Source organism: Lepisma saccharinum, chromosome 20, assembly GCF_977018435.1.
Source record: "Lepisma saccharinum chromosome 20, izLepSacc3.1, whole genome shotgun sequence".
Classification (NCBI taxonomy): Eukaryota; Metazoa; Arthropoda; class Insecta; order Zygentoma; family Lepismatidae; genus Lepisma; species Lepisma saccharinum.
Window position 1 is genome coordinate 14,861,324 of NC_139248.1, and position 25,475 is coordinate 14,886,798.

A 25,475-nucleotide genomic window follows, 5' to 3' on the forward strand; every position below is an offset into this window, starting at 1 on the left:
CTCATGGAACAACACAAGAATGTTTACAGTAAAAACAAAGAAACTCATTGATTACAAGGCAACGACGTTACCACTATGCCATCGGGAAAGCCCCTATAAACATTACGTGAACATGTTACACGCTTGAATTATTATGTCTTGATAAGAACTACAAAAATAACAAGTATGTTCTGTATCTCATAAACAGTTATAATTCGAATACCGTGAGATAGATATTGATAATGTTGTTAAAACAATTTCAACTTCATATATAAGGATAATTATTTAAGAAATCTTTTATACGTAGTTCTGTAGTTGAAATTTAACAATTGTATATTCTTTAATGCATTTTTAAAATTCTTTGTGGTTGTAGGTTATGTTTGCTAAATATTTTGAAATGCTGTCTTGTCCAATACTGTGGTTTTGGATACCTTGTAATATGTAACCTTTTAACGTGTAACATGTAATACTGCTGTATTAAGGCAGAAAAGCTGTTCTCGACAGTTTAAAAAGACTTTTAAATAAATAAATAAAATAAACTCCTAACGGGCTGTTCTTACTTAATAATTACGATCTAGATGACTTGTTGATTTAGGTTATTTTATATCGCTTTTCTGCCACTTTTGTCTAATCTCGACGATTGTGATGAATGGTGATGTGGTGGCTGAAAGGCCACTCACAAATACATATGGCTGTGGGTCCAGGCTCCAGAGCCTCGCAAGCAAGTACAAATACAGCCCACGGTGATTTACGTGCAAGAGAGGTTGACATTTGAGTGTCTACAGAGAAGGTCATCCCTTAAACCCCACCTTTTAATATTTTTATTTACTTTCAGTAAATTAAAATTCTGTTCATTATTGTTGAAACGAACAGGAAAATAACTGTCATTTCGGTTACTCGTCACCTGAAAAGTTACAGTTATCATTCCGAAGAGTAACTAATTATGTTCACCGTTACTCGAAAAAGTAAGTGTTTCATGTGCAGGCAACTCCTAACTTCCCAAACACCGGATAGAAGTTCAGGCACTTTTCCGCTTTTGTAGTTGGCACCACTGCCTTCTCATCCATCGTGGTAGTCGAGTGTGGTGGAAAGCGCTGGAGGGTTATGGTGGAGTGGTTGAATCAAGAGCTTCATGGGTCATACGCAGATGACGTCCCATTTTCTATTTTCCTTGTTTCAGAGGGCAGCAAATTCCTTGACAAGTAGGTCGGCTCGCCAGCCGCATCAAAATAGCGTCGTACTCTGAAGAACTACATTGATTGTGGGATGCCTCCTTCGGCGTCCATTCTTGTCCGGGACTTCTTGCTGCATCGTTGGCGTTTGGTTCGCGGTTACGGTCAGGCGTTTCGAGACTGTTTCACTATTTGTATGTTCTTACCTTGTGACAGTCTTCACAAAATCTTGCGCGTCGGAATATAGTGCATATGATAAAGCCATACCACTCAACGTATTTGCATAATTGAAGTTGTGGGTCTCAATATTACGAACTGTACAGCTTCGATCAGTATATTCGAGGGTAAAATATCACCAGATCCAAAACGTAGGAAGAGAACTATTTCTCAAAATCACGTGGATCGTTGCGGAGGAATATAAAGCATGTGATGAAGGAGTGCCACTCAACAAAACTGCTATATTGAAGTTGTGGGTCTTAATAGTATGAGCTGTACAGTTACGACCAATATATTCATAGGCAAACTAACACGCAGTAAAACACGTAGGAAAGGAACTATATCTCCAAAGTTACGTGGTCTCTTGCGCGTTGGAATATAGTGCATATGATACAAAACCAGTCAATGTTTTGCTATGTTGAAGCTGTCAGAAACGACCAGTATGGTCATAAGCAAAAAACACCAGATCTTACACAGGAAAGGAACTATTTCTCAAACGCCACGTGGTGCATACGCGTAGGAATATAATGCATGTAATATAGGTATAGTAACCAGCATAACTGCTATATTGAAATTGTGGGACATTATAGCATGAGCTGTACAGCCAGGACCAGTGTAGTCATTGTCCAATATCACAAGCTCTAACATGTAGCAAAGGAACTATTTCTCAAAAGCACGTGATTTCTTGCGCGCAAGATTATAATGCATTTAATAGTTGCTGAGTTTTTGGAAATCACTAGCGCAAAAACTAAGAGCTCAAAAATTCTGAAATTTTGTATTTTTTGTCCTCCAACAAATACTCTGAACTACGGTATAATGCCATGCGTACTACAGGAACAACAGGGCACTACATTACTTTTGTCCAGTGGCTAGAGTTCCCGTCTAAACGCATTGTCATGAAATTAGGCGGGTGGCAAAGTTTGCGCTGTTGCCACGTCGGGGCACAACCCCGTGTGTTCGGAGGTTTAAGAGAATTATAGATCTCGTTGCAGAGTTTGTCTTTGTAATCCGTGTGATACAAACTGACAGTATTTGCTCGAAAGGTCAGGGATGACACAAAGGTGCCCCGTAGAGGTCTGTCTGACGCTCGATCTTGGCAACGCAGCCCCGGTTGACGTTGCCACACAGTGCGCGGGAACCAGCAACTTTTATCCCGCTCTCGCTTTGCTTTTTCCATATGTGGCACCAGCGCAATTCTGCCCAGCCGCCTATTTTCATGGCCGTACGTATAGAGTCTCCCCACCTGACTCAATAATAATACAGATGCAGGTCAGGTTTATGTCGCACTGCATTAAATGGTATCCTCACTTACCTAGCCAAAAAACTTTCCGGTTTGACGTCCCCTCTCGGACATGGTTGTTCCTCTCCAATTGTTAGTCATCTCTTTCATGTAAATAGCCTGGTCATCTCAATTAGCTTGACATTAATCATTCTATTATTTTTAATATTACTAGTTAATAATTTAATATTATTAATATATAATTACAATACCGCCTTTAGTTTTGTCATCTCTCGTGCATTTTAATGCATGAAGAAATAAAATCAAGTTTTTAAAATTATGAAGAGAGGCACTGGAATGATGTTTGATAGCTGAATCAAAATTTGATGCATTTTGTTGCATTTATACGTTTCATTTCATTATAATTTCACATGGCTGCTTTAATTTCCATGCATTTTGTCTTATTTTTTTTGTTAATGTTATTTTTTAATTTTCTGTAAAAGATATGAACAGCAGGTTAAAAATATTAACATTTAGCACGCTATCCAATATATAACATTTGCTGCAAGAAAAGAAAATCAAACTGGCTAATTAGATTTGAAGAATTCATAAATTGCATTTGATTTGTTTCGGGGAAAGATTATAAAAATATTTGATTCACATTTTAGTGAGTTGAGTAATATCGCAACATACCCTACGGTATGTGGGGTTGAGTTTGGGTAGTGTAGCTCATTCATCCCCAACTTCACTCTTCTTCTCCCAGACTTCTAGCTTGTACTTCTGCACCCTCTGGCTGATAGCTCAAAACTGATCAATGATCTCTATGCTCCCAGATATTTATTATGATCGATTTTACTAAGCAAATGCAGAGTCAGACCTCTGTCCTCTTCCTGGGTTTTACCTGTTTACGCCGCTGATGTCCAGGAAGGGCTTCAATAATATCTGACACTGCATTTCTAATTGTCAAGTTCCTGTCTGGAAAATGATGCCTAAATAACTGGTACTTGGAAGTTCATTATATTGATATTTCTACTAATTTTATAGATCGTTACGATATGGCATAAAATTATGGCTGAGCCGATATCCATACCGATACGGATATCCTTACCAATCGCTATCGATATCCACACCGATGTTTGAAAATTGTAACAAATGAAAGTTCTTCAAAATAATGATTAATATTGGTGAGTGACTATTCCAGTACTATACAATTACAAGCATCATTTTCTAAGATCTTGCTCTAAAATATTCGCAAATTTACACCAGAATATAAAAACACCTGATATAACGAATAGTTTTGTCACATAACATTGGTACAAAATCAATGGAAACTACGAATTTTGTACAATTTCCAGGATGATTAGACCCCGCAGAACTGTGATGCGGCATTTTTGAGGACCCGCAAACGATTAAATCGCCCGAAATGTATCGGTAAATAAAATCCAACCGATTCTTTCAGATACCGGTACCACCACCGATGTGTTTACTTTTCTGTTTGAAAAATGTCCTCTGCAATGTTGTTCTAAGAAGCTTAGAAACAAAGCCGCCTACACACAATTAGGTTTGCTAAAAAGATCCGTAGCTATTTCCAGACTCTCTAAAATTACATCTTTCGCAGCCACCGCGTAGGATCGATGACGGCTCCCTCGGTCCCTGTAACTTTAAGACCTTGAAGGAAAGAAAGCTGAAACGATAAGCGTTAAAAGCAATACACTTTGTAGCAGTATCTAAGAGATGTTTTCGAATACAACCTTCCGCTGTCTAAACACTGCGAGTTATCGAGAAGTGTTAACGCAAAACCAGACGATGCTTCTCGTCCTCGGATAAAAGGTACGTCGAGAAGACCGACATTATTATGTAAATTGAGATCTTTCTTAGTCGCGTCCCACCATCAACAACCGTAGCGAGTCTGTTTTAATATGAAAATGATATTCTTTATTCTTCATCCGTTTCCACTTGTTTCTTTTCCAACGTCTCCGGGAGGAGGTGATTGCAAACGGAAGTTCTTTCTAGGTCTCTCCTTGCAGGAATTAAATTTCTCATCTAAATGGAGTAAAGAAGTGACTGCTTATGATCGTGTCTCAGCCCAATCGATCAACTGTCTTTTATCTTGGGGCAGAATGTGTTTTGCAATGCGCACAAGACATTGGGTATTTCGGGAAGGAGCTGCGAATTGAAGATTTAGTGTTCGTACGCCGAATGGCAAGATGAATTGTGAACTAGTGTATTGTAGTGACTACTCCCTCTCTCTATCTCTCTTCATAGGAGAGAATGGTCATGGGTTTCACTACTTTGATAAATTCTTATGTCAAGGCATGTCCGAATTGGCGAGAGTACCGTAACGTTCTTTCCCGTGGGTTTTTCTGAGCCGTCGAAGTAATCTGAATTCAGATGTAACCTTCACGACAGGCTACCGACAGATATAGCACTTTGGTGATGCAGGATAGCAGCACCAAACTTACTCAATTATTAATCTAATAGTAGAAATTAACATGTGGAAATGTTAGGCAGTTAGGTTTAGTGCTGTTGGCGTAAATTGATCAGAAGACACTTAGTACGGGACGTCATATCATTGCTGAATGTTGACAGTATGATTCCTCTCGTGTAAACTTTCAGCATAGCTGTCACTTTTCCCGCCAGGTGTCAGATCGAACGTCACACATAGCGCTGACACAGGCGCACAGTACAGCCAGTCTCACACGGCAGTTAGGTACGTCTTCACTTCCCGATCGACTTCTAGTTTCCTTACTTAACGATCGTGTGAGAGCTTTTTCTTATTCAGCTCCCGACAGAATTAGAAACGGTCTTTAAATCCTTCGTTATTAACATAGAACTACCAATCAAAATTGAGGAGCACAGTTGCCAGCTGAAATAGGAAGTAGCGAAAGAACAAAGGCAAAGGATGTTCGTCTGTTTATTCAAGGCAGCTTCAAGCAGAGAAACATTAGACCAATGCAGCTGTATAAATGATTGAGGGGAACATATTATTTGTTGAGTGAAGAGTCTACTAATTGCTATTGTTTTAAATAAATAGTCCGTATGTCTAATTTTCCTACTGTGATACTGTTATTTTACTTTCACAGCCGACGCTAATACTATTTTGAAGGCAACACTGAACAGAGCATGTATGTACTCTCAGATACGGGGGCTGTAACAAAGAGAATGTGCTGTGTGTAGCTCCGAAGTAAAATAATCCGCTAGTGTTGTAATGATATATAAATTATGAATTGTAATTAATCCTTCATGGTCTTCAAAGTAAATTTCACAATAAGTAATTTAGGAGCAAAGAAGTGTTAAATGAAATATAAATATAATATAGTAACTTAATGTAAACTCCACATTTTTTTGCACTTTGATTGTTGTGAAATTTATTTAATTTATTTGTCTAGCTCGTATTGGGGGAATGTATTTCAAAACCGTACGAGAAGGGTTTCATTAGAAGATGTAACTTCTATCGTAATATACGGGCAATGCAACTTTATGCTAGTGTGTCCGTAAAGTGGTATATCAACTTGAAATAAAATATAGGCCTATTATATATTCACATTCACTGCAACGGGTTACATGTGCTGCATTTATCAACATTGCCAATGTTATTATCTTATTCTTTTAAGATAAAACATTATTTACCCTTATCTTCAACAGTTATTAACATCTAAAGTTGTGAAGTGATGTATCTTGTTTGTGTTTTGTTATAAAGATGCTATTTTAAGGATAGTGTTATAACGATAAATGTGATGAAAAGAGAAGAAAGTGAGACTAAATATCGAGAAGACAATTCAGTCTAATCTATCTCACTAATCAATCACTTTGATAAATGTCCTCGGTTAAATATGGAGTCTTGATTGGCACATATTTTATGTATATACCTGTCAGAATTCAAATCAATGTAATAGAACAGTAGGAAGCTACGGATATATGTTCAAAAGGAATATCAGCTTACATATGCAGATGAATAGTGTTTATGCTCAAACAATTATAAATATTTTCATGCAAATTATATTGATAAAAAACAAGAATTAACAAAAGTTACAACAGCATCAAATTATGCATTTGTTAACAAGAACATTTATAACATATAAATGTTATTTATGAGAAGAAAATATTACTTTATTATCTCCTTTTGAGATAAAGTAAGTCTTTGTATTTATAATTCAGCATGCGTCCGTCCATTCTACAACTGAGTATACTCAATATACCAATTTCTTCATCCAGGTTTTCTACAATCCTGATCTTCAGTTTTCAAAACTCAGCATCTGACTAAATCACATCCAAATGTAGAACATATGTGTGTCACTTTAAGTAATTTCCTCAAAGCATTCATTTGAGGAATTGTAGCATTTATAAGCTTGCTTGTTAAGCAAGATGAAAGCAGATACCTATTAACTGCTTCAAATTCAACATGGCATATTTTATACATATGAGTGCCATTCCACAACTTTCGAATCTTTTGAAAGATTATATCATAATCAAAGTTCATTCAAGATATAAAAGGCTTCTATATAACTTACGCATCCAAGTTATTATAAAATTGCAAAGTTTAATGCTTTAAAAGCAACAATTATTGTACCAATACATATCCATCCCATATTTCCATATCTGTACTTATCTTTGTTCCATCTTGAGATCTTCATAAAGTCACAGACAACTAGTATCAGAGTAACTAGTTCAAGCCTGATTTTTTAGTATGTGTTACCTTCAATTGTTTTTGTTTTATATTTTTGTCAAAAAGTGCTTAACAGCTTGACTGTTTGTGTAGTAAATCTACATATTTGTTCTGTTACAGCTATTTTACAATGTATATCACAATATACTTTCTAATGATTACAATTACCATTTTTTGGATATTGATATAACATACCAAGAATAACATCATATTACATTGACATATGACATTGAACAATTTTAAAGAATTGACCTTTGTATATAAACCTTGATGCCAATGCAAATGTGCACAATTTCAATAAATTTAATTATAAATTTGAATGTATAGCATCTTTCTTGTCTGAAAGAACACATATGATTGAAGATATTTGTTTTTTCATTTTGTCAGTCAAAAATAACTGTTATGAATATGAATACAAAATATTGCACAATTTGATAATTTTGTCATGATATACAAATTGGTTTTTTTAAACATCATATTTAATAAAATTAGTTTATATAGTAATTTCAGACATTTAATTGCATTATATGAATATATTTTTAGCAATCATATGACTAAATTATTAAAACTATTGCACAAATGTGGAACTCTGAACTTAGCCTAACCATTTTCAATTGTTGTTATGACAATGTATTAATTTTATTGTCATACTGGCGCTCAACAAGGGAAGAACCCACAACAAGAGATCTGAGCACTACTAAGACTTTTAACATATAATAATTAATATAATGCTTCTATATTTACAAACTGTTTTCATGTTCAGCATTATAATCAAGTGAGTGTAACTGAATATTTGTTTTCCAACAATACAACAAGAACTTGTTCATCATGAACCAATACAGTACAACTACACATAATGAATTTTTAGTACATAATAATATTGAAAAACAAAAAAAAATCAAGATCGACATACCAACAATTATTATCCAGTAATGTTCCACATGAACTATTTTTATATAACAATGTACCTACATAACATTATTATTTATTATCAACCAATGAAGCACCATTCAGAACTTCATTCTCAACCTCAGAGCATAATTTCCATATTAATATTTATTTAGCTAAAAAATATATTAATAATAATTTTCTACATGTAGAGTAAGTTAGTTACCTCTGATCTAAATTTCCCATTAGGAATTGATCCATTCATCTAGCAACATCAGCTAACAAGACAAAAATGTAAGTCCCTTCATCGAAAAGCAAACATCCTCAGATTTACGGAGTGCCGAATATAAGATTTCTTACATCGCAAATTAATTCATGCCTACTTGACTGAAGCTTGGATCAACACGTGAATCTCTTTGTTCCTTGTCAAGTTCATTCCTATTTGAGCCAACGATTCAACTCTTGGAATCTTTGTGCTCTAGTAAATATTCTTCAAGCCAAAGCTAAATCTTAGCATTCAAAATTATTATGCACATACCATCACATTTTATTATACATTTTTTGCACTCCAAAATATACATAACAAAGAATATTTGTTATATTAAATTTTTCCACCGTTCAACAGAACTAAGGATCAAGAAATATGAATGAGGACCAATGTCGGATCATGAAGATCAACTTAAGGCAAACTCTACAGAGGAATACCTCATACCTGAACTAATGTTTCAGACTCAAGTAAAAAAGCACGAAAAGTGAGAAAATTTTGACATTGACATCCGACAAGAGAAAAATTATGCACAAAGTACTGCGACTCACAGTACCACCCTTAACCAACAGCCTAAGAGAAGAACTCAACCAACCAACCTTCATGGGTATGGTTGTGAAATGAAGCAGTATCGTTTGTCCTTCAAACCAACAAAATAAACAACATGTTAGCATAAGCAATTTCATAGTGCCAAAATTAATATACGAAGAATGAAAAAGTAAAGAACTGAGGTCTTATATACCACCCTTGACACTCAGTCAATAAGAAACTCACAACCAACCAACCCTTACATCATCTTACATATTCACTACAGAAATATATGTTTCCTTTGAAGATCTGACAAGTATTTCATCTTCCTTGCATCCTTGCAACAATCTCTTTATTAGCTCCTCATACGACTCGTTGCAGTTTTGCAAAATTTCTAGCCATTTATACCTTTTGGCATTAGCACACTTCCACACTTTGATGTGTTCAATGGCCACATGACTCACAGGATTACCAGTGTTGCATTCTAACGATGTAACTGTTGAATCATCATGATTCTCAACACATAATTAAGGTCCTTCAAACAAGAAGTAGTATTTCTTGGGATTATTTTCTAAATCTTTATGTGTGTTTCTAACAAATAACAAATCACCAACTAATATTATCTTGTTGTTTCTGGTTGATTTGGTTTGTTTTCTTACTTCTGGCCTCAAAACTTTTTAGATATGCCATGTGAATTTTATTATCCCATTACTTCACCTTCAGTGATATTATTGAATATGCTCATGTTAGGTTCCATATTTAATCGCAGTTCTATAGGGACATAACCTGTTTGAGATGAAATTGCATTATTGAAATAATGAAGGCCAACATTAACCTTTTCAGGCCATCGCGTATGACTATCCTGACAGAAAACTCTCATTAAGCGGTTAAGCTCTGCATGATATCTCTCAACCATATTGGAGGACGGATGATATGGAGGAGTGAACACTAACATGATGCCTAAGTGTTTCATTTTATCTGCAAACTGATGAGATCTGAATTGAGGTCCATTGTCGACAATCAATTTTTCAGGAATACCCAAATAGATAAAATAAGAATTGATAAGCTTTTTGATTACTGTATTTGCATTACTGTTGACAATCGGATAAGCCAACAAGTACCGACTTGCAGCATCCAACACTGTCAACAAAAATATCTCCCGCTTAGAACCCATGATGAATAGACCTTGCAAATCTACAAAAGGGACTTTTCCAGGTATACTGGTCAGGTGTATTTTAACTAAATGTTTTGCAGGATGTTTATTGGGCTTTGACCTGACACAGGTATCGGAATATGCAACATTTTGTTTTATATCTTTAAACATGTTTTTCCATCGGAAATTTCTATGTATTTGTGCCATTGTCCGAGATGCACCGAAATGATCATTCTCATCATGAAACTTCATGAGCATATTACCAATCAAGGAGGCAGGTAAGCATATCCTTAACTTCTTTGGTCTGTTAAAATCCCTGACACATAATATATTCTCCCTGAGACAATACTGTTTCCGCCAATTCCTACAGCGAGAATTATTAGTATCAACTTCTCCAGAGAGATAGGAAATGATCGCATTCAATTCGATGTCATTTCTCTGTCCATTCGCAAGTTCCTTAGGGTCACACAAAGGTTGCAGCATTAATTCCAACTCGGAGTAGTTGACATAATAATGCATGTCCAACTGCCAAGGAAAAGATCGACTTAGCAAATCAGCGATTACATTTTCCTTGCCTATGCAATATTGAACATCAAATGAATACTTCTGTAACTGAATAAACTAGTGAGTGGCTTGCGGAATCAGAAGGCAGACGCCAACTAAACATCGCAGTGATTTCCACCTATTTACTATTAAAACTGAAAATGCAGCATGTGATATCTTCTTTTACAATCTTTCTAAATATAGTGTAATAAGCTCCAATATGGCTATCAAGGGTAGGGCTACAACGAGTTGAAGCGTGCGCCTGTCACACCTTCCACCTCTAACTCCAATAGGGCTTCTCCGACGGCGGAGTGGTAACGCTGTCGCCTTGTAATCAAGGGGTCCCGGGTTCGATACCCGGTGGAGGCACATAGTTGTTCGGATCCCACTTCAAACTCTAGGTCCAGTCCCAATTAGCCATACTGTGCATAAAGTGGACTTAAAACACAAACTCAATCATTCAATCAAACCATTTACTCTACCTATGCAGCAGATTCGGTAGAGATTATGTGTGTGTAACGGTGCTGTAGGCAATAACAGCTGCTCATTCGGACATGATCTAGATACCAGGACGGTCGGGGCACTATTTGCATTAGATAACAATCAAGAAACTGATTGTACATTTATAATAAGTATGAGCTGCGTTTGCCGTGTAACCACAACATGCCTCATGGGTACAATAGTCGACATCCTTGGCAGAGAGATTAGTTAGCATACACCGTTCTACGACGACAGGTGTCCCGGGTTCGAATCCTGGCCTGGGCATAGATGTTCTTCGTGAGTGTCATCACATCTCTCATCCTCACCAAAACGTGGGAGAAAACCGACGTAAAATAACCAAACTCGACCACTGAATAGATCAGAACCTATAATACCCATACTTTCAAAATTGATGTTATTAAAATGTTCTTAACGTTAGTATCGTAAACTATCAATTTTGGAAAGAGCATAATATAATTTTCAGTTTGGGAGGATATAAGACCGAAGCCACTGGAAAATTTCCGAATGTGCCTCAGAAAGTACCAATGTTGCTACGAGTTTCAGTAGTAAATCAGAAATGATGTATCTTCATTCAACAAACTTGTGAATTTAGTTCAGCCGTTACCAGGGGATCAGATTTTATTGAGATATCACCAATACTGGAGTTTCAGTTTTAAGATTAATTTATACAAAGATGGGCTAATCGGAAAATGACCTAGAGTTTCAATTGGGTTTCGAACCACCATATGCTTCCCATGGTTATCGAACCAGAGACACCGTGATTACAAAGCGGTGACCTTATCATCTACCAATACTTGACATAAGGATAAGATAGTCACATTTTCATCATATCTTGAACGAAGTGCATTTCTATTTTCTCTTCCATGAAATTGTCCTCTATTACCTAGAAGTTGCATTTTATGATGCAACATCGGAGGAGTTTCTCTGTTCAGAAAATGCCTTAGGTAAATGCCATATATAGGAATGCTCAGGAAACAATGGGAATACCTGCTACTGAAATGGTTTCCAGCACATATGGTCCTTGGTTATAGAACTCCGCAAACTTCCAAAAACGATAAAAGATTAAGAAGGACAAATCATAAAGTATTCACGTCACTGTGACTGGAGGGATCTATCAAAGCCACGACTCCAGCTGAAAATTTCCGTACGCTTCCTCAGTTTCAGACGCTATAAACTCCAGCTGGGCGTCTATAGCTAAGACTTCCACCCTCGTAAAATGGCTTGATTGAGGAATCAGGGATGCGGGAAACAAGGTCTTCAGAAATTGCGGACGAATGAATTTTCGGCGTAGTCACCTGAAGGCTCTGCCCATCCCGTGGTTTATATAACCGTTCCTGTAGCATCCCTGGTTAGCGGTGTTTGTTTTCAGTGCAGGAGGAAGGTCTGGCAACATGGGTCTCAGGGGTGGGCGAAATGAATTCAGGTGTACTCTGCATCTGTTGTCATGGCTGCTAAGATTCCTTTCTTCCCTCTCGTTGCCTTCTTTCTTTCTTCTCGTGTTCCTCAATCTTTTTCTTCGCTCTGTCTCTCTCTCTCTCTTCATCTTGCTCCCATTTTCCACTATCTTTCCTTTTCTTTCTATCTGTCATGTTCAGAACTTCTTTCTATACCTTCTGTGAATCAGTCTTTCTTCCGTCATCTATCTTCGACTCATTCCCTTTCATTCTTTCATTCTATGTTTCTGAACCTTCCTTTATTTTCTTTCATCCTCTATACTTCTCTCGCCATATCTCTTCGACTCTTTTCTTCATTCTGTCATTTTCAACAATTCTATATTCTTTTACTTTCTTTATAATGGTGGCTATCTAGAATCATGATAAAATTCAAGTATAACTCCCGGTTTTCAAGGCGAACTTTCCAAAAATTCAAGCAGATGTTTTCTCTATTTCAACCTTACACATAAATATCTTCATAACAAAAAGGGTCTATGTGATTCCAACATCCAAAAATTATAATTCAATTTAACGGTATATGTAATATAATTAAAATATTTAATTTAAGGTTCTGAGTTTCTCTTTACAATCAGAGGCGCAACCACGAACTTTTGTCTGAGCGAGTGGGGAGAAAATGCCAGGATAAACGTACTAATACTACTACTAATAATAATAATAGTGTTAATAACAGTGTTATTATTATAACATTATTAATATTATTATTATTATTATTATTATTATTATTGATTTGTTTTATTTTACTTCGCTTCTTGTGGCACTTTTGGCTAATTTGCGAAGATGGGGATGAGTGATATGATGAAATTGATGAATGGACAGTCACAAACATCCATACCCAAGCCGTGATTCGAACCCGCCGGGACCAAAATTGTTGTTATTATTATTATTATTATTATTATTATTATTAGTAGTAGTAGTAGTAGTATCAAATACGTTATTATCCTCGTAAATTAAGCAAAAAGGGGTTAGACGTTGATACTAAAGCATTTGTGTTCGAACAAACGATTTCAACTATTTTCTCAACACATGGCACAGTAGTTCGGATTCCACTTTAAACTGTAGGTCCAATCCCGATTATCCTTCCTGTTGATAAAGTGGATTTAAAACCACAAATTAATAAATCAATTTTACAACATTTTTTTTTCATTTAGAAATTTCGGCGCACAGGGCCGACTCCCGCCGACCCCTAGCTATGGTTATAAAGTTCATAAAACTTAGAAAAGGAGGAATTTGCTAGTGAAGCGAGCAAGAAAATTTTACGAAAATAATTTTTATTTGCATAAAATGTGAATAGGATTTGCATTTTAAAAAAGTAATTTTTTACGTCTACGGAAAAAACTTCAAGTAGAATTCACGCATAATTCCCGGAGCCAATAATTCATTCATAATTCCCTGGATTTCAAGGAATTCCCGATGAGTAGCCACCCTGTTTATTAAGGGTGTCCAGAATTTCGAAAAAAAAAATTCTCTGACTTTTCCAGGTTTTCCACACCAAAAACAAAACTTTTCCTGAGGCATTCCGACAATTTATACGTGGGTGTAAGAAGGTCACTATATTTTTAATAACACCATACTTAGAATCCCACATAAGGTTTTATAATATTTACGTCATATGTAAAAGTGAAAGCGGTAAGACTGACTTATGGTTAACAAGGAATTATATTTTACATAAAGGAGATAACACCTGTAAAATAAATAATACGTAATTGTACTAAAATATCTTACGACACATATATTAATTCTAATATCTGCAAAACAGGACACAAAAATTTGCAACAAGACAGTGGGAAATTCTAATAGCCTAATCTATTGTAGTGGATTTCTACAAGAAAGCAATTCCAAACATGACCTTTGCGTACAGTATTTAAAACAAAACTTCTACTGCAACTAACAGTAATACCCCATATAACACACTGAAGACTACAACAAATTTATAATTTCTTGCTTGTCCTCTTTTCCTTGTTCAAAAACATACTTTTGTTACACTACAACAAAAATATTACATTTTCCAGGAACAAAACAAATTTCCCGGACATTTCGACGACTTTTCCAGAAATTGTAAATTCCCTGACGTTTCCAGAATGTCCAGGTTTTCCAGACTTCTAAACACCCTGTTTCTTTCTTTCTCCCACAATAATTCTTCTCTTATCTCTCTTCTAATATTTACCTTTCCTTCTTTTCTTCACCTTGGAACTTTCATTCTTCAATCTTTCTATTTCTTTCTCTATTCTCTCAATCCATCTTCTTCACAGTCCTTCGCCTTTCCTTTTTCTCCCTATGCTCCTCATCCTTTATTTCCCTTGTTCCTCGACAACTCTTCTACCATCTACTGTCCGCCTTCAAATTCCTCTTTCTATGATCCTCAACCTCGTCATAAAAGATCATTATGTCTCATACCAAAGTTTATAGATTTCATAAGGCATGGGTTAATCAAAGTTTCTTAATAGCTCAATTCAAACTTGAAAAAATCTCCTTTATTTGTCGTTGAAAGTTGATTTGTACAAGTTCTGAGTAGTAACTTATATCAAAAGAATTGAATCCAAACATGTCATAGCAACATCAAAAAATCAAAATCAGAATAGGCATGGGTTAGATAACGCGAACTTTTGCTTCTTGCAAAAAATACAGATAATACACACAAATGCTGTTGAGATATTGGAAGAGAAAGAATCTGCCAACTTATATGAACAGTATGAAGCTTTATTTTTTTTCAACAGTATCCATTTATATTAATTTCTTATCAAATCACAGAACAACTTTTCACTGGCTGGAAATAGACGTTAAAACAATGTCAATGTGATAGTAGTGTTTAACATAACGAAGAGTTTTAAATCTAGTTTACAAACAATTACTTCCCTAAACTTTCAAGGTACACGACTTGTAATGACCTTTATACAAAATAGACTGTTTCGTTGTTAACCTTCCAAAAATTAATGCAATTCAAACAACTCACTGAAATTTTTAATATATTCACTTACATTGTTGTTTCAAAGAATAAACACATCTTCATTATAACTGGCGATACTAATATAGTGAAAAATGTTAACAAAATAATTTGTCTTGCATTTCTCATTTCTCTTCTTTGACCAGATCACAAATTCATATCCTGTGCATTTGCATAATGTATTGCGGGCACCGGGAAAAGGGATGATTTATCTTATTCCTGTTCCCAAGGCCATCCAAAAATGACAGTTACAGCAAACAGAAATTGCATTTAACAGTACCTATAACATACTTTATTCCTCCAAAATTGAACATACATATCTCTTGATTACTTAAGCTCAAATTCACATTATATGACCTTTAAATTTAAATTTCAATATTTTCATAAAAAATATATTTTTATGATAAATATCCCCACTTAGCATCCAAACAAGAACAATATGAAAATTATACCCTAATTAGAAGCAAAGTTATGGATTGTTTTACTTGACCATGTAGCAATAAATTTTACACTTCTCTATAATGTTGGAAATCCTCGTGTATGTATTCCGTGTAAAGCCGATGGCAAACATGTTACTCATGTACGTTAATTCATGTGCTCTACCATATGAAATGCTCCAGTTGAAAAGTTTATTTTTTATGATGATTTGGCATGGAGTTATCCCATATATACAACATAAAAGTTGATTTAAAAAGATTTGCTAATAGAAATAGTGCAAATACCAGGGTGAAGAAAAGAAGGGAAGGGAAATATTAGAAGAGAGATAAGAGAAGGATGATTGTGGGAGAAAGAAAGAAACAGGATGTCTACAAGTCTGGAAAACCTGGAAATGCTGGAAACGTCAGGGAATTTACATTTACAGGGAAAATAATTTGAGAACATACCTCAAGCTTCAACATTAATATATATATATATATCAGGTGCGGCAGTGAAACGGGCGATTTTGTAACCCTGAAAATAGCGTCGTGAACCCGTGAATAGTGTTGCTCACGGGACGAGACGGGACAGGCTTTTAAAAATTCGAGACGAGACGAGATTGATCATGTGTCATAAGACAAACGAATATTCGAGACGAGACAGCATTTCCACGAGACGAGACAAGCCAAAGTCTCGTCTCGTGGGCAACACTACCCGTGAACAACGCGGTTTTGCTGCAAAGGCGTTTACAAAACCAACGACAGCTACGTCGCCGCGCAGAGTTTTTGTCACACGCCTTTACGGCAAAACCGCGTTGTTCACGGGTTCACGACGCCATTTCGATTGAACACCGATATCAGTGTCAATGGCAAAGTTTTGTTGTCCAGATGGCACCACTTCCGTTTTCTGATTCCTTACGTAACTTGCTATTTCCAGGGTTGCAAAATCGCCCGTTTCACTGCCGCACCTGTTATATATATATTGGCATGGTAAATTTAGTGCCTTTTAGTGATAATGCAAAGTTAGTAAGTTGAGACATTGACACAAAAAATGCATTATTAACATCACATTTATTTTATCTGCAAAAGAATTTTGGTAACAACTTCTTTTATGATACATACACACAAATTCCTATGCCTACTTACAATATGCATATATACAATCAGTGTACACAACATTTCTATATTTAGAAATTTCATATACAACCTTAGTGACAATGAAGTTCGACCAGTCACAAATATAGGAGTGCGTTGTGAAAGAAGGAGAACACATGCATATGCTGAACATATTTTATTCAGCAGGCTACATGGAACAAAGGAAAACATAAATTTCTGCTGCAACGCAGCAATGTATGGTGTCCACACAAAATAAAACATTTTCGTCCATCTACACGTGACATTGAAGTTCGACCACTGTTAGAGGGGATCCTGTTTACCATGGTGTGACGCCGCCCCGTCGGCGAATAACTGTGGCAATGCGTCGAGGCATGCTGCGGACGAGTAGTTCAAAGTATTCCACATCGATGCGGTGCCATTCCTCCTGCAGGCAGGTGATAAGAGCAGCCACTGTCGTGGGTCCCCTCTGTTGCACACGTCGCTTAAGAACACGCCACACATTCTCAACGGGCGAGAGGTCGGGACTCGATGGTGGCCATGGCAGAGTTCGCACGTGATTGCGAGTCAACCATTCTCTTGTCAGCCGCGCTGTATGAGGCCTGGCATTGTCGTGTTGAAAGATGAGACGCCGCCTGTGGAACAGGTGCCTTCGCACTGTGGGAAGATGCCGCTCCAGTATGCGTGTATATGCGTGTGCATTCACAATGCCCTCAAAGACGTGTAGTGGGCTAACCCCAGATGCCGTCATGCATCCCCATACCATCACTGACGTAGGTTTCTGTACCCGACGTGCATAACATTTTGCTTCATTCTGTTCCTCCTTCCGACAAATGACTGTTTTCCGTAATTTCCCGTACACAACTTTGAAAATGGATTCGTCCGTCCACAAAACCCTGTTCCACTGCCGAAATGTCCATCCCCGGTACATTCGTGCCCACCGTAGTCGATTGCCTTTGTTCAACATGGAAAGGAAGGGTTTACGTTTCGCCTTGTACACTCGGTAACCGCATCGCTGTAGGTAACGGCGAATGGTTCTGGTTGACACTTCAATGTGAAAGCGTTCTCGAGTCCACAGTCGTAATTCGGCCACAGAAACATGATTGTTGGTCTGGATATAGCGCCTAAATATCCGTAGGTCACGCACGCTCAGCAGGCGTTTTCGACCGGGGGCCTTACCTGGCTCTGTAGTATCCGTATTTTGGTGGTGTTTGATGATGCAGTGGACGGTTGACTTGGGTAAGTTCAGTTGGCGCCCTATTTCCCGTTCACTGAGTCCATCCCGTTGCAACTCCACCACTCTTCTCCTCACGGTGTTGTCAATAGGTTTGCCCCTGGCCATGGTGATGATGCACTGCGATTCCTCGGTGCACAGCACGCGCTTATATATGGCGGACTCCCTTATCGTGTCCGTGACGTCATGCTTCCGTCGAATGCGGCAGTCTCTGGAATTTTTCCGTATGGGTCTGGTGCCTGGTCGAAGTTCAATGTCACGCGTATATTTCCCCGTTTTCGTTCTTTACGTGACCTTGGGTGCAACATGCTGGGATCACGACTGCTCACACGCCTCCTCTTACACAAATGCGTCACTTCTGCGGGTTACCCATTCCACCGCCTATGCCTCTGTGCATTTAATCACGTATTCCTTTCTGGTCGAACTTCATGGTCACCAAAGTTGTATCTGTGTTACAATATGAATTTTTCTGGAATCACTCAATATTTTCTGTACTATTTATCATTGTGTTGCATAATGTTTCATTCCATGTTTTGTATTGTATTATGCACTGGATTGCAATTCATCCCATGAAGTAGTGTACTTTGTACATCATATATTCCATAAGAAAAGATTAGTTACATTTAGTGAAATGTTATTCAATGAAAATCATGACAAACCATGAATGTACTCATTCTAAAGGCGAATAACACTATCTATCTATCTATATATCTCTCTAATCTAACTATCTATGAACTTGAAAAAAAGTTTCAAAGTGATGTGTTGATTTGACACTGATATATATATATATATATATATATATATATATATATATATATATATATATATATATATATATATATATATATATATATTTCCTGTTAAACACTGCAGGCTAACATGATGACCTCGGCAACGACCAATCATGCAAAATTCTAAAACTTTAGCCTCCTGATTCTCAGTAACTATGAGGTGTAGAGAAAAAAATGCATGTGTTCATATGTTGGTAGTATTATCAAATACACCACGTTTCATCAAACTCTGGCTCAGTGGATGTCATTACCTGGGTGATTCGACATGTAATCAGTAAATCATTAAATCTTCATTGATTCTATGATAGTTGTATAGCAGCGGATATTTGCGATCTTATGCCACAATATCTCCAAGATTCGAACTTGGAAACTGTGCCCATTTAGTGCTTGATGTGGAACACTCCGCCACGTAGGACGAAGTATTCTATGCAGTCTATGCATTTATTGGATAGGAACCTGAAGTGGCGGCGATAAAGGGGGGAGGTCACTCTCTTGCAACTTTTGCTCCCGCACTATGCTAACCCTTATCTGCGAAGGGAAAGAAAACTGCCACCCTCACCCCCCAAAGTTCTAGCATCCATTGGCCGCCACTGAGAACCTCCAAAAACAAGTAAAAAACGGGACAATATTCCTAAAAATTGTTTGAAAACGGAAAAGGCAATCAAAATTTCAACGTCATTGCAAACCACCGTGAGGAGAGACAAGGAGTTATTGAGGAACTCAAAGAGGATTTGTTGCAAAAGAATGGAGTGGAGGTGTGTGAGATGAGTGAGATTAGAAACACTTCTCTAATTTTCTGATACACTATAGGCGTATGTAAAATTTGTATTTGTCTTCCACAAAGGACTCATCTTAGTTTTGCTTCCGGAAATGTTTATAGATCATCTCCAAATTCCTGAAATGTTTATACATAATCTCCAAAGTAAATACAATTGAGCTGAGAGTGAGACCAAATATGAGAAGGACAAAAGCTCCCATCAGATTCTCCAGTTGAATCACAACGACCTCTGGCTCATCTTTAAATTTCTCTCTCTTGGTTGATTTGAGAATCATGTACTCATCTAAGTCTTTCTTCCACTTCGGAGGGAAGCCCGCTTCAACAATGGAGTCGATTATCTGCTGAAAGTGATCCCTAAATGGTGAGCTTCTGTCTAGCAGAAAAAACTGAGGGAAAACATTAAATTTCTTAGAAGTAACATGGAACAATGGCTTTCCGAAAGAATCGAATAATCTTAAAACAAACTTCGCAATATTAGTATTCAAAGTAGATGACAGAGTTGCGTAGTCACCGTCAATTGCAATACGATGTAAGACTTCGGAATAATTTTCCTCCAAGTCCCAATTCTCAAGGACCTTCCTGTAAAGTGGTTGGTCATTTAGTACTTCTACATTGTGTCTACAATCCCTATCACCCCCAATAAGTAAATTGGCATTTACAATATCCTCCAAGCTGTCGATGAGCGGTGTTCTCTTGGGTTCTGTAATGAAGCCAAACAAGGATGACAGATACAGTGTGCATAAGACCACAGAAGACAGGGTCCAGAGCAAAAGGATAAACCTGAGAGTGAGTACGGGAGGGGGAGGAGTGGGGATGCTAGCAGCCAAAGAGACAGGAAGACCATTAAGGAAAGGGAACTGATAAGTGGTTCTTCCCCACCGACGCAACAAAGCAACAGTGAATCTCATCCAAAAGACAAGGGTCAATAAAGTGAAGAGAGTGACGACCCACAGATTCGATTGGAATGGAAAATACAGATTCATCCACTGGGGATAGGGTCGAGGATTTGGAACAACCCACATTAAATCAACGAATTGGTGGGTGTATATCTGTTCACAGAACCAAAGAGAATACAAAGTCCTTGGGGCAACTTTTAAGCTTCCATCAAATAGTCCTGATCTCATTGATAGATAATCCCCTGTCAGAGTACCATTCGGGAAAACCCATCCACTTAAAGGAGATTCGTTGAACATGTCGTCAGTTTCCAGAGTAAAATTCATTTCATGCATCATGATAGTAATAAAACTGCCAATTTCACCTAAGTAAGAACTGTTGATTTCTGAGGTGAAATCCGGCATAAAGACTAATGCGAAATAACTTGCCTTCATCCTGATGGGGCACTTGTGCATGTTCTCCACCTTATCTGGATACAAATCTCTTCCCGCAAGAAAACGCCCGTTTCTCCAGATATCCATAACTTCCCCACCTTCAGCCGTTCTGCAGTGGGACTCGGTGAAAGGGAAGTAGGAATAGAGAACGAAGGATTCGCTTTCTGAGAGAGAAGGGTTTCCAAGAGAAGGAGCAGCAATTACAATATTCACCAGGAGATGGCTCTGTGCAGCCAATATCAACCCATTAATCTCTTCCATTGTATTGTCTCCAGTCAAGACGATTAAATATTTTGCATTCCGTCTAAAGGTATTGAAATGCGGGGATTCCTTAATAGGATACTGTATGGTGGAGGCTTTTCTTACAAGAAACAAGTAATAGATTTGTGTTCTCACCCAGAACCAGTCAAATGTAAATGCTGGGTTCCAATCATTAAAGAAACTAGTGTTAATTACAGTGGTTGCGTTTCCATATACCTGCACCACAATATCCGCCAGGAATGCTGAGTCTTCGTCGTGAAAAACAACCAGTATCCGAGCAGTGTGAAAGTAGTCCTTCAAAATTGTGGTTGTAAGCTGGAAGGCACTTTCGGTTAATTCCAAAGACATTCTAGGCGAAAGAGACCCAAAGAAGGAAGCGAAGATCAAAACAGAAAAACTCAACATTGATTTCTTCATGTCGTAAGCCACCTGCAACATTGAATGTTAAGATATTTTGTACATAGTCTTAGCATAAGCAAAGGTAAACATTTTATAGTAGATAAATTCTAAAAGCTTCCGGAATGGGGTAGTTGTAATGCCATTGTATAGTGGTTGAGGGTACAAGGCTAGATACCAGGCAGACACACATGGTGGTTCTTATCCCATTTCAAACTGTAGTGCCAGTCCCGATTAGTCTTTCTCTGCATAAAATGGACTTAGAAACAAATTCAAACAAACACAGAAAAATTGATTAAAGGAAGTTTGCAATTTATTGTTCATACGTCTTTATATGGTGCAAAACATGCTGCAAAACATAGACAATGTCACATGCATGATGAACCATATCTACGACTGAGAGTATTAGACTCGCAGCTTGTCTACGTCGATAAACCATATTTTCAATTCTTGACTGCATATTTGCCCATTATTATACACATGTGCATCTCAAAATATGTTACTGACTCGACGTAGGAATTTGTGTCACATGACAGATGATAGTGAACTTCAACAACGTTGACATTCAAAATTATTCTTGGATTTGTCGCAAGCCGAAATGTGTTATCAACCAGTTGTGTAATCATCAAGGAAGATGCCAAGAATAAGAGAAAACAGTACACGACAAGGGTGCGAAATGAATAGAATTAGTAGAGGAAATTGATTGATTGATTGTATTTTACCTTGCTTTCCTGCCACTATTGGCAAATCGTGAAGATGAAGATGAGTGAGTGATGAATGATGCAATTGATGAAGGCACACTCAAAAGGAATACCCATTCCCAGGTCGCGATTCGAACCCGGGACCCCTTGCGTTGTAATGTGCTGTGCTATCCACACAGCCACGGATGTTGGCTTGTAGAGGAAGGTACCTAACTATGAAATAGTTATGTAAGATGGAAAAGTAGCATATCTCCTTCTGTAAGGCCCTGTAGTGGTGTGAGGAGGAAATAATGACCAAACTGTAGGTATAGTAGAGGATAGTTATTCAGACTATTGGGAAATACATATGTGCGGAACATACGGGAGACATTGTTTTGTCTAACTTGTAATTGATGGATTATCGGAGGTTATTTCTTTTCCTTACTTAAAGAATAAGGAAATTGAATATAAATATGAGGTTCTTTTAGTGTATTTATTGTGAGGTTTCAATGACTCTTTCGTTGGTTAGGACCGACTTTTGTGGATATGAAAACAAAGATGGCCAGGTTCATAATATGAAATACCATAGCGAGTTGCAACATGGAATGTTATTTCATTTATGGAGCCTTACCATTATCACAGTTATCGCTTTAGATAAGTAAGAAACTAAAATCTGAGAAGAACCAAATATGATGGCTGAAATTCCGGACGTACGAAAAACTGGGATAACTAAAAGCTGCATAATTTCATAACATCCCTAGAGCAACATTAATTAATTTAGTTGCATCAAACCAGACACCACAAAAAGGCATTGCGCTAGATTGGAAGGAAACCATTGTTTTTAAAACCCGAGTTGGAGGATCAATTGGTGCAGTGCTATAGACATGAAATGTTTGGGTTGTTACCTCTGGAACAACTCTCGCTTCTGTCCAATCTACCTCTGATGTTTGTACTCCAACCTCTGCCCACCATGATATCGCCTTGTAGATTTTCAGAAACGGGATACCTCTTAATTACCGTACTTGTAATTAACTAAATATTATAAATTTTTACTAGTATATTCTAGGTATGTCGGCCGCGGTGGCTCAGTCCCAAAGTCCGTGCTTGAGCACGGGAGAGGCAGGTCGAAGCTAAGCAGTCGTGCGGGCTTAGATAACGCGTGACGCGTAAAACCGAGTGCGAGTGTTGAGCCAAGTGGAAAATAGGACTCTGATAGATAATAGTATTGACAATAGTTAATAAGAACAAAAGATTAGCAATGGATCGTGAAAATACCATTTTGATAAATTTCGCATATGGAGCAGGAAAACCTAGTGCAATGGACGTGCATGAGTTCATTTACAGCCAGCTTAAACTTAGTACTGATGAAATTTTAGCAATACAAATACCAACAACTGCGCGGGGTGTTTATTTGAAATTAGTGCGACAACATACTATGTTAAAATTTCTAGAACAGTACCCAGGCGAATTAGAATTTAAGTATGATAATGGGAACGTAGTGAAAGTAAAAATTAGCGACGCAAGTCGAATACTGAAATACGTACGTGTATTTAATTTACCAATGGAAGTTGAATCAAGACAAGTGCACGGGAAATTCAGTGAATATGGAGCAGTGGACGAAGTGATAGAAGAAATGTGGAGTGAAAAGTTTCTTTACCCTGTGCCTAGTGGCGTACGTATGGTAAAAATGTCATTAAAGAAGCCACTACCATCATTCGTAACTATTGGCAAATATAAGGCCCACGTGATATATGCGGGACAAACTCCAACGTGTGAGTTTTGTGGATCGGATGAACATTTAAGATACAGTTGTAAGCAGCGGCAAATGACTACCCAACGGGTCCCACCGAATGTAAAGGTAACCTACAGTAAACAGTATTGCCCAATGAGACCGACATAGTAAGCTCAGAGGGATCAGCAAGTGCATCACATCAGCAGAAAAATTAGGTTACCTCACAAATGAAGCCAACCAGTAATAATGAGATGGACAAACAGATAGGAAGAACACCAGAGGTGGGAGCAAAAAACAAAATGACAGAACCTCAAGAAAAAAAACACTCGAAGGAAGAAAGGGAGTCAAGCGAATTATTGAAGAGTGAGGAGAAAAAGGAAGAATTAATGGACACATCCCTTCCCCCACTACCTTATCACCAGAGGAAACTGCATCCGCCACTAAATCACTGAGTGACAAACAAGAATCAGAAGATGATAGTGATCTCATTTCCACTTGTGGGAATGAGAATAGTAATCAAATGAAGGTAAGTCAAACTAAGCTTCAACGAAAAACAAAAACAAAAAACTCTCTAACAAATCCGCGTTTTACCAGACGGTTAGGAAATAACTTTTCAAATAGTGCTCCAATTATCGGATTCAATGATTCAGCAGGGAAGATGGGGAATGGTAATAGAAGCAAAGAAAGTGAAAAGGAAGCTCAAGAAAATAGTATTTACAGTAACTTATGTATATGGAAAATATGTATTATACAAAAGTGTGGAAACAAATTCGTTATCCAGAATACCTACTTACCCCGTTGTTTCCGTGAGATGCAAGAAAAAAATTGATGTCACTTTGGCTGAATATAATTTTGTAGGACCCAGTACTACAGGTACCAGAATAACACGCTATGAACCACAAGACAAGTCTACAGCCAATGAAAGACCTTGCATCGACTCCGAACCGGAATGTGCATAAGTATATTGACTTGAAAATTGATTTTCGTATTACATGGCGGCGTCTTTGTATGCAATAGCGAGGAAAACGTGAGGAATATTTACAAATACTTTATATCTAGCATTACACGAAGCCTATTGGTGCCATTAAACAGCGAGGAATATATATGAATAACCGTCTTGTCCGTAGTTATTTCCTGCCGCTCTAAAATTACATCTTTCGCAGCCACCGCGTGGTATCGATCAGGGTTCTCTCGGTTCTTTAGGATCTTCAAAGAAAAAGC

At 37.5% G+C, this 25,475-nt stretch overlaps 1 protein-coding gene across 1 annotated transcript; it reads right to left on the reverse strand.

The window, feature by feature from the left end:
- Nucleotides 1–19,931: 19,931 nt before the first annotated feature.
- Nucleotides 19,932–21,446, reverse strand: LOC146003351 (uncharacterized). Its single transcript, XM_083141630.1, has one exon. The coding sequence runs from the start codon at nucleotides 21,444–21,446 to the stop codon at nucleotides 19,932–19,934; it is 1,515 nt and encodes a 504-aa protein (XP_082997756.1).
- Between the last annotated feature and the right edge of the window lie 4,029 nt (nucleotides 21,447–25,475).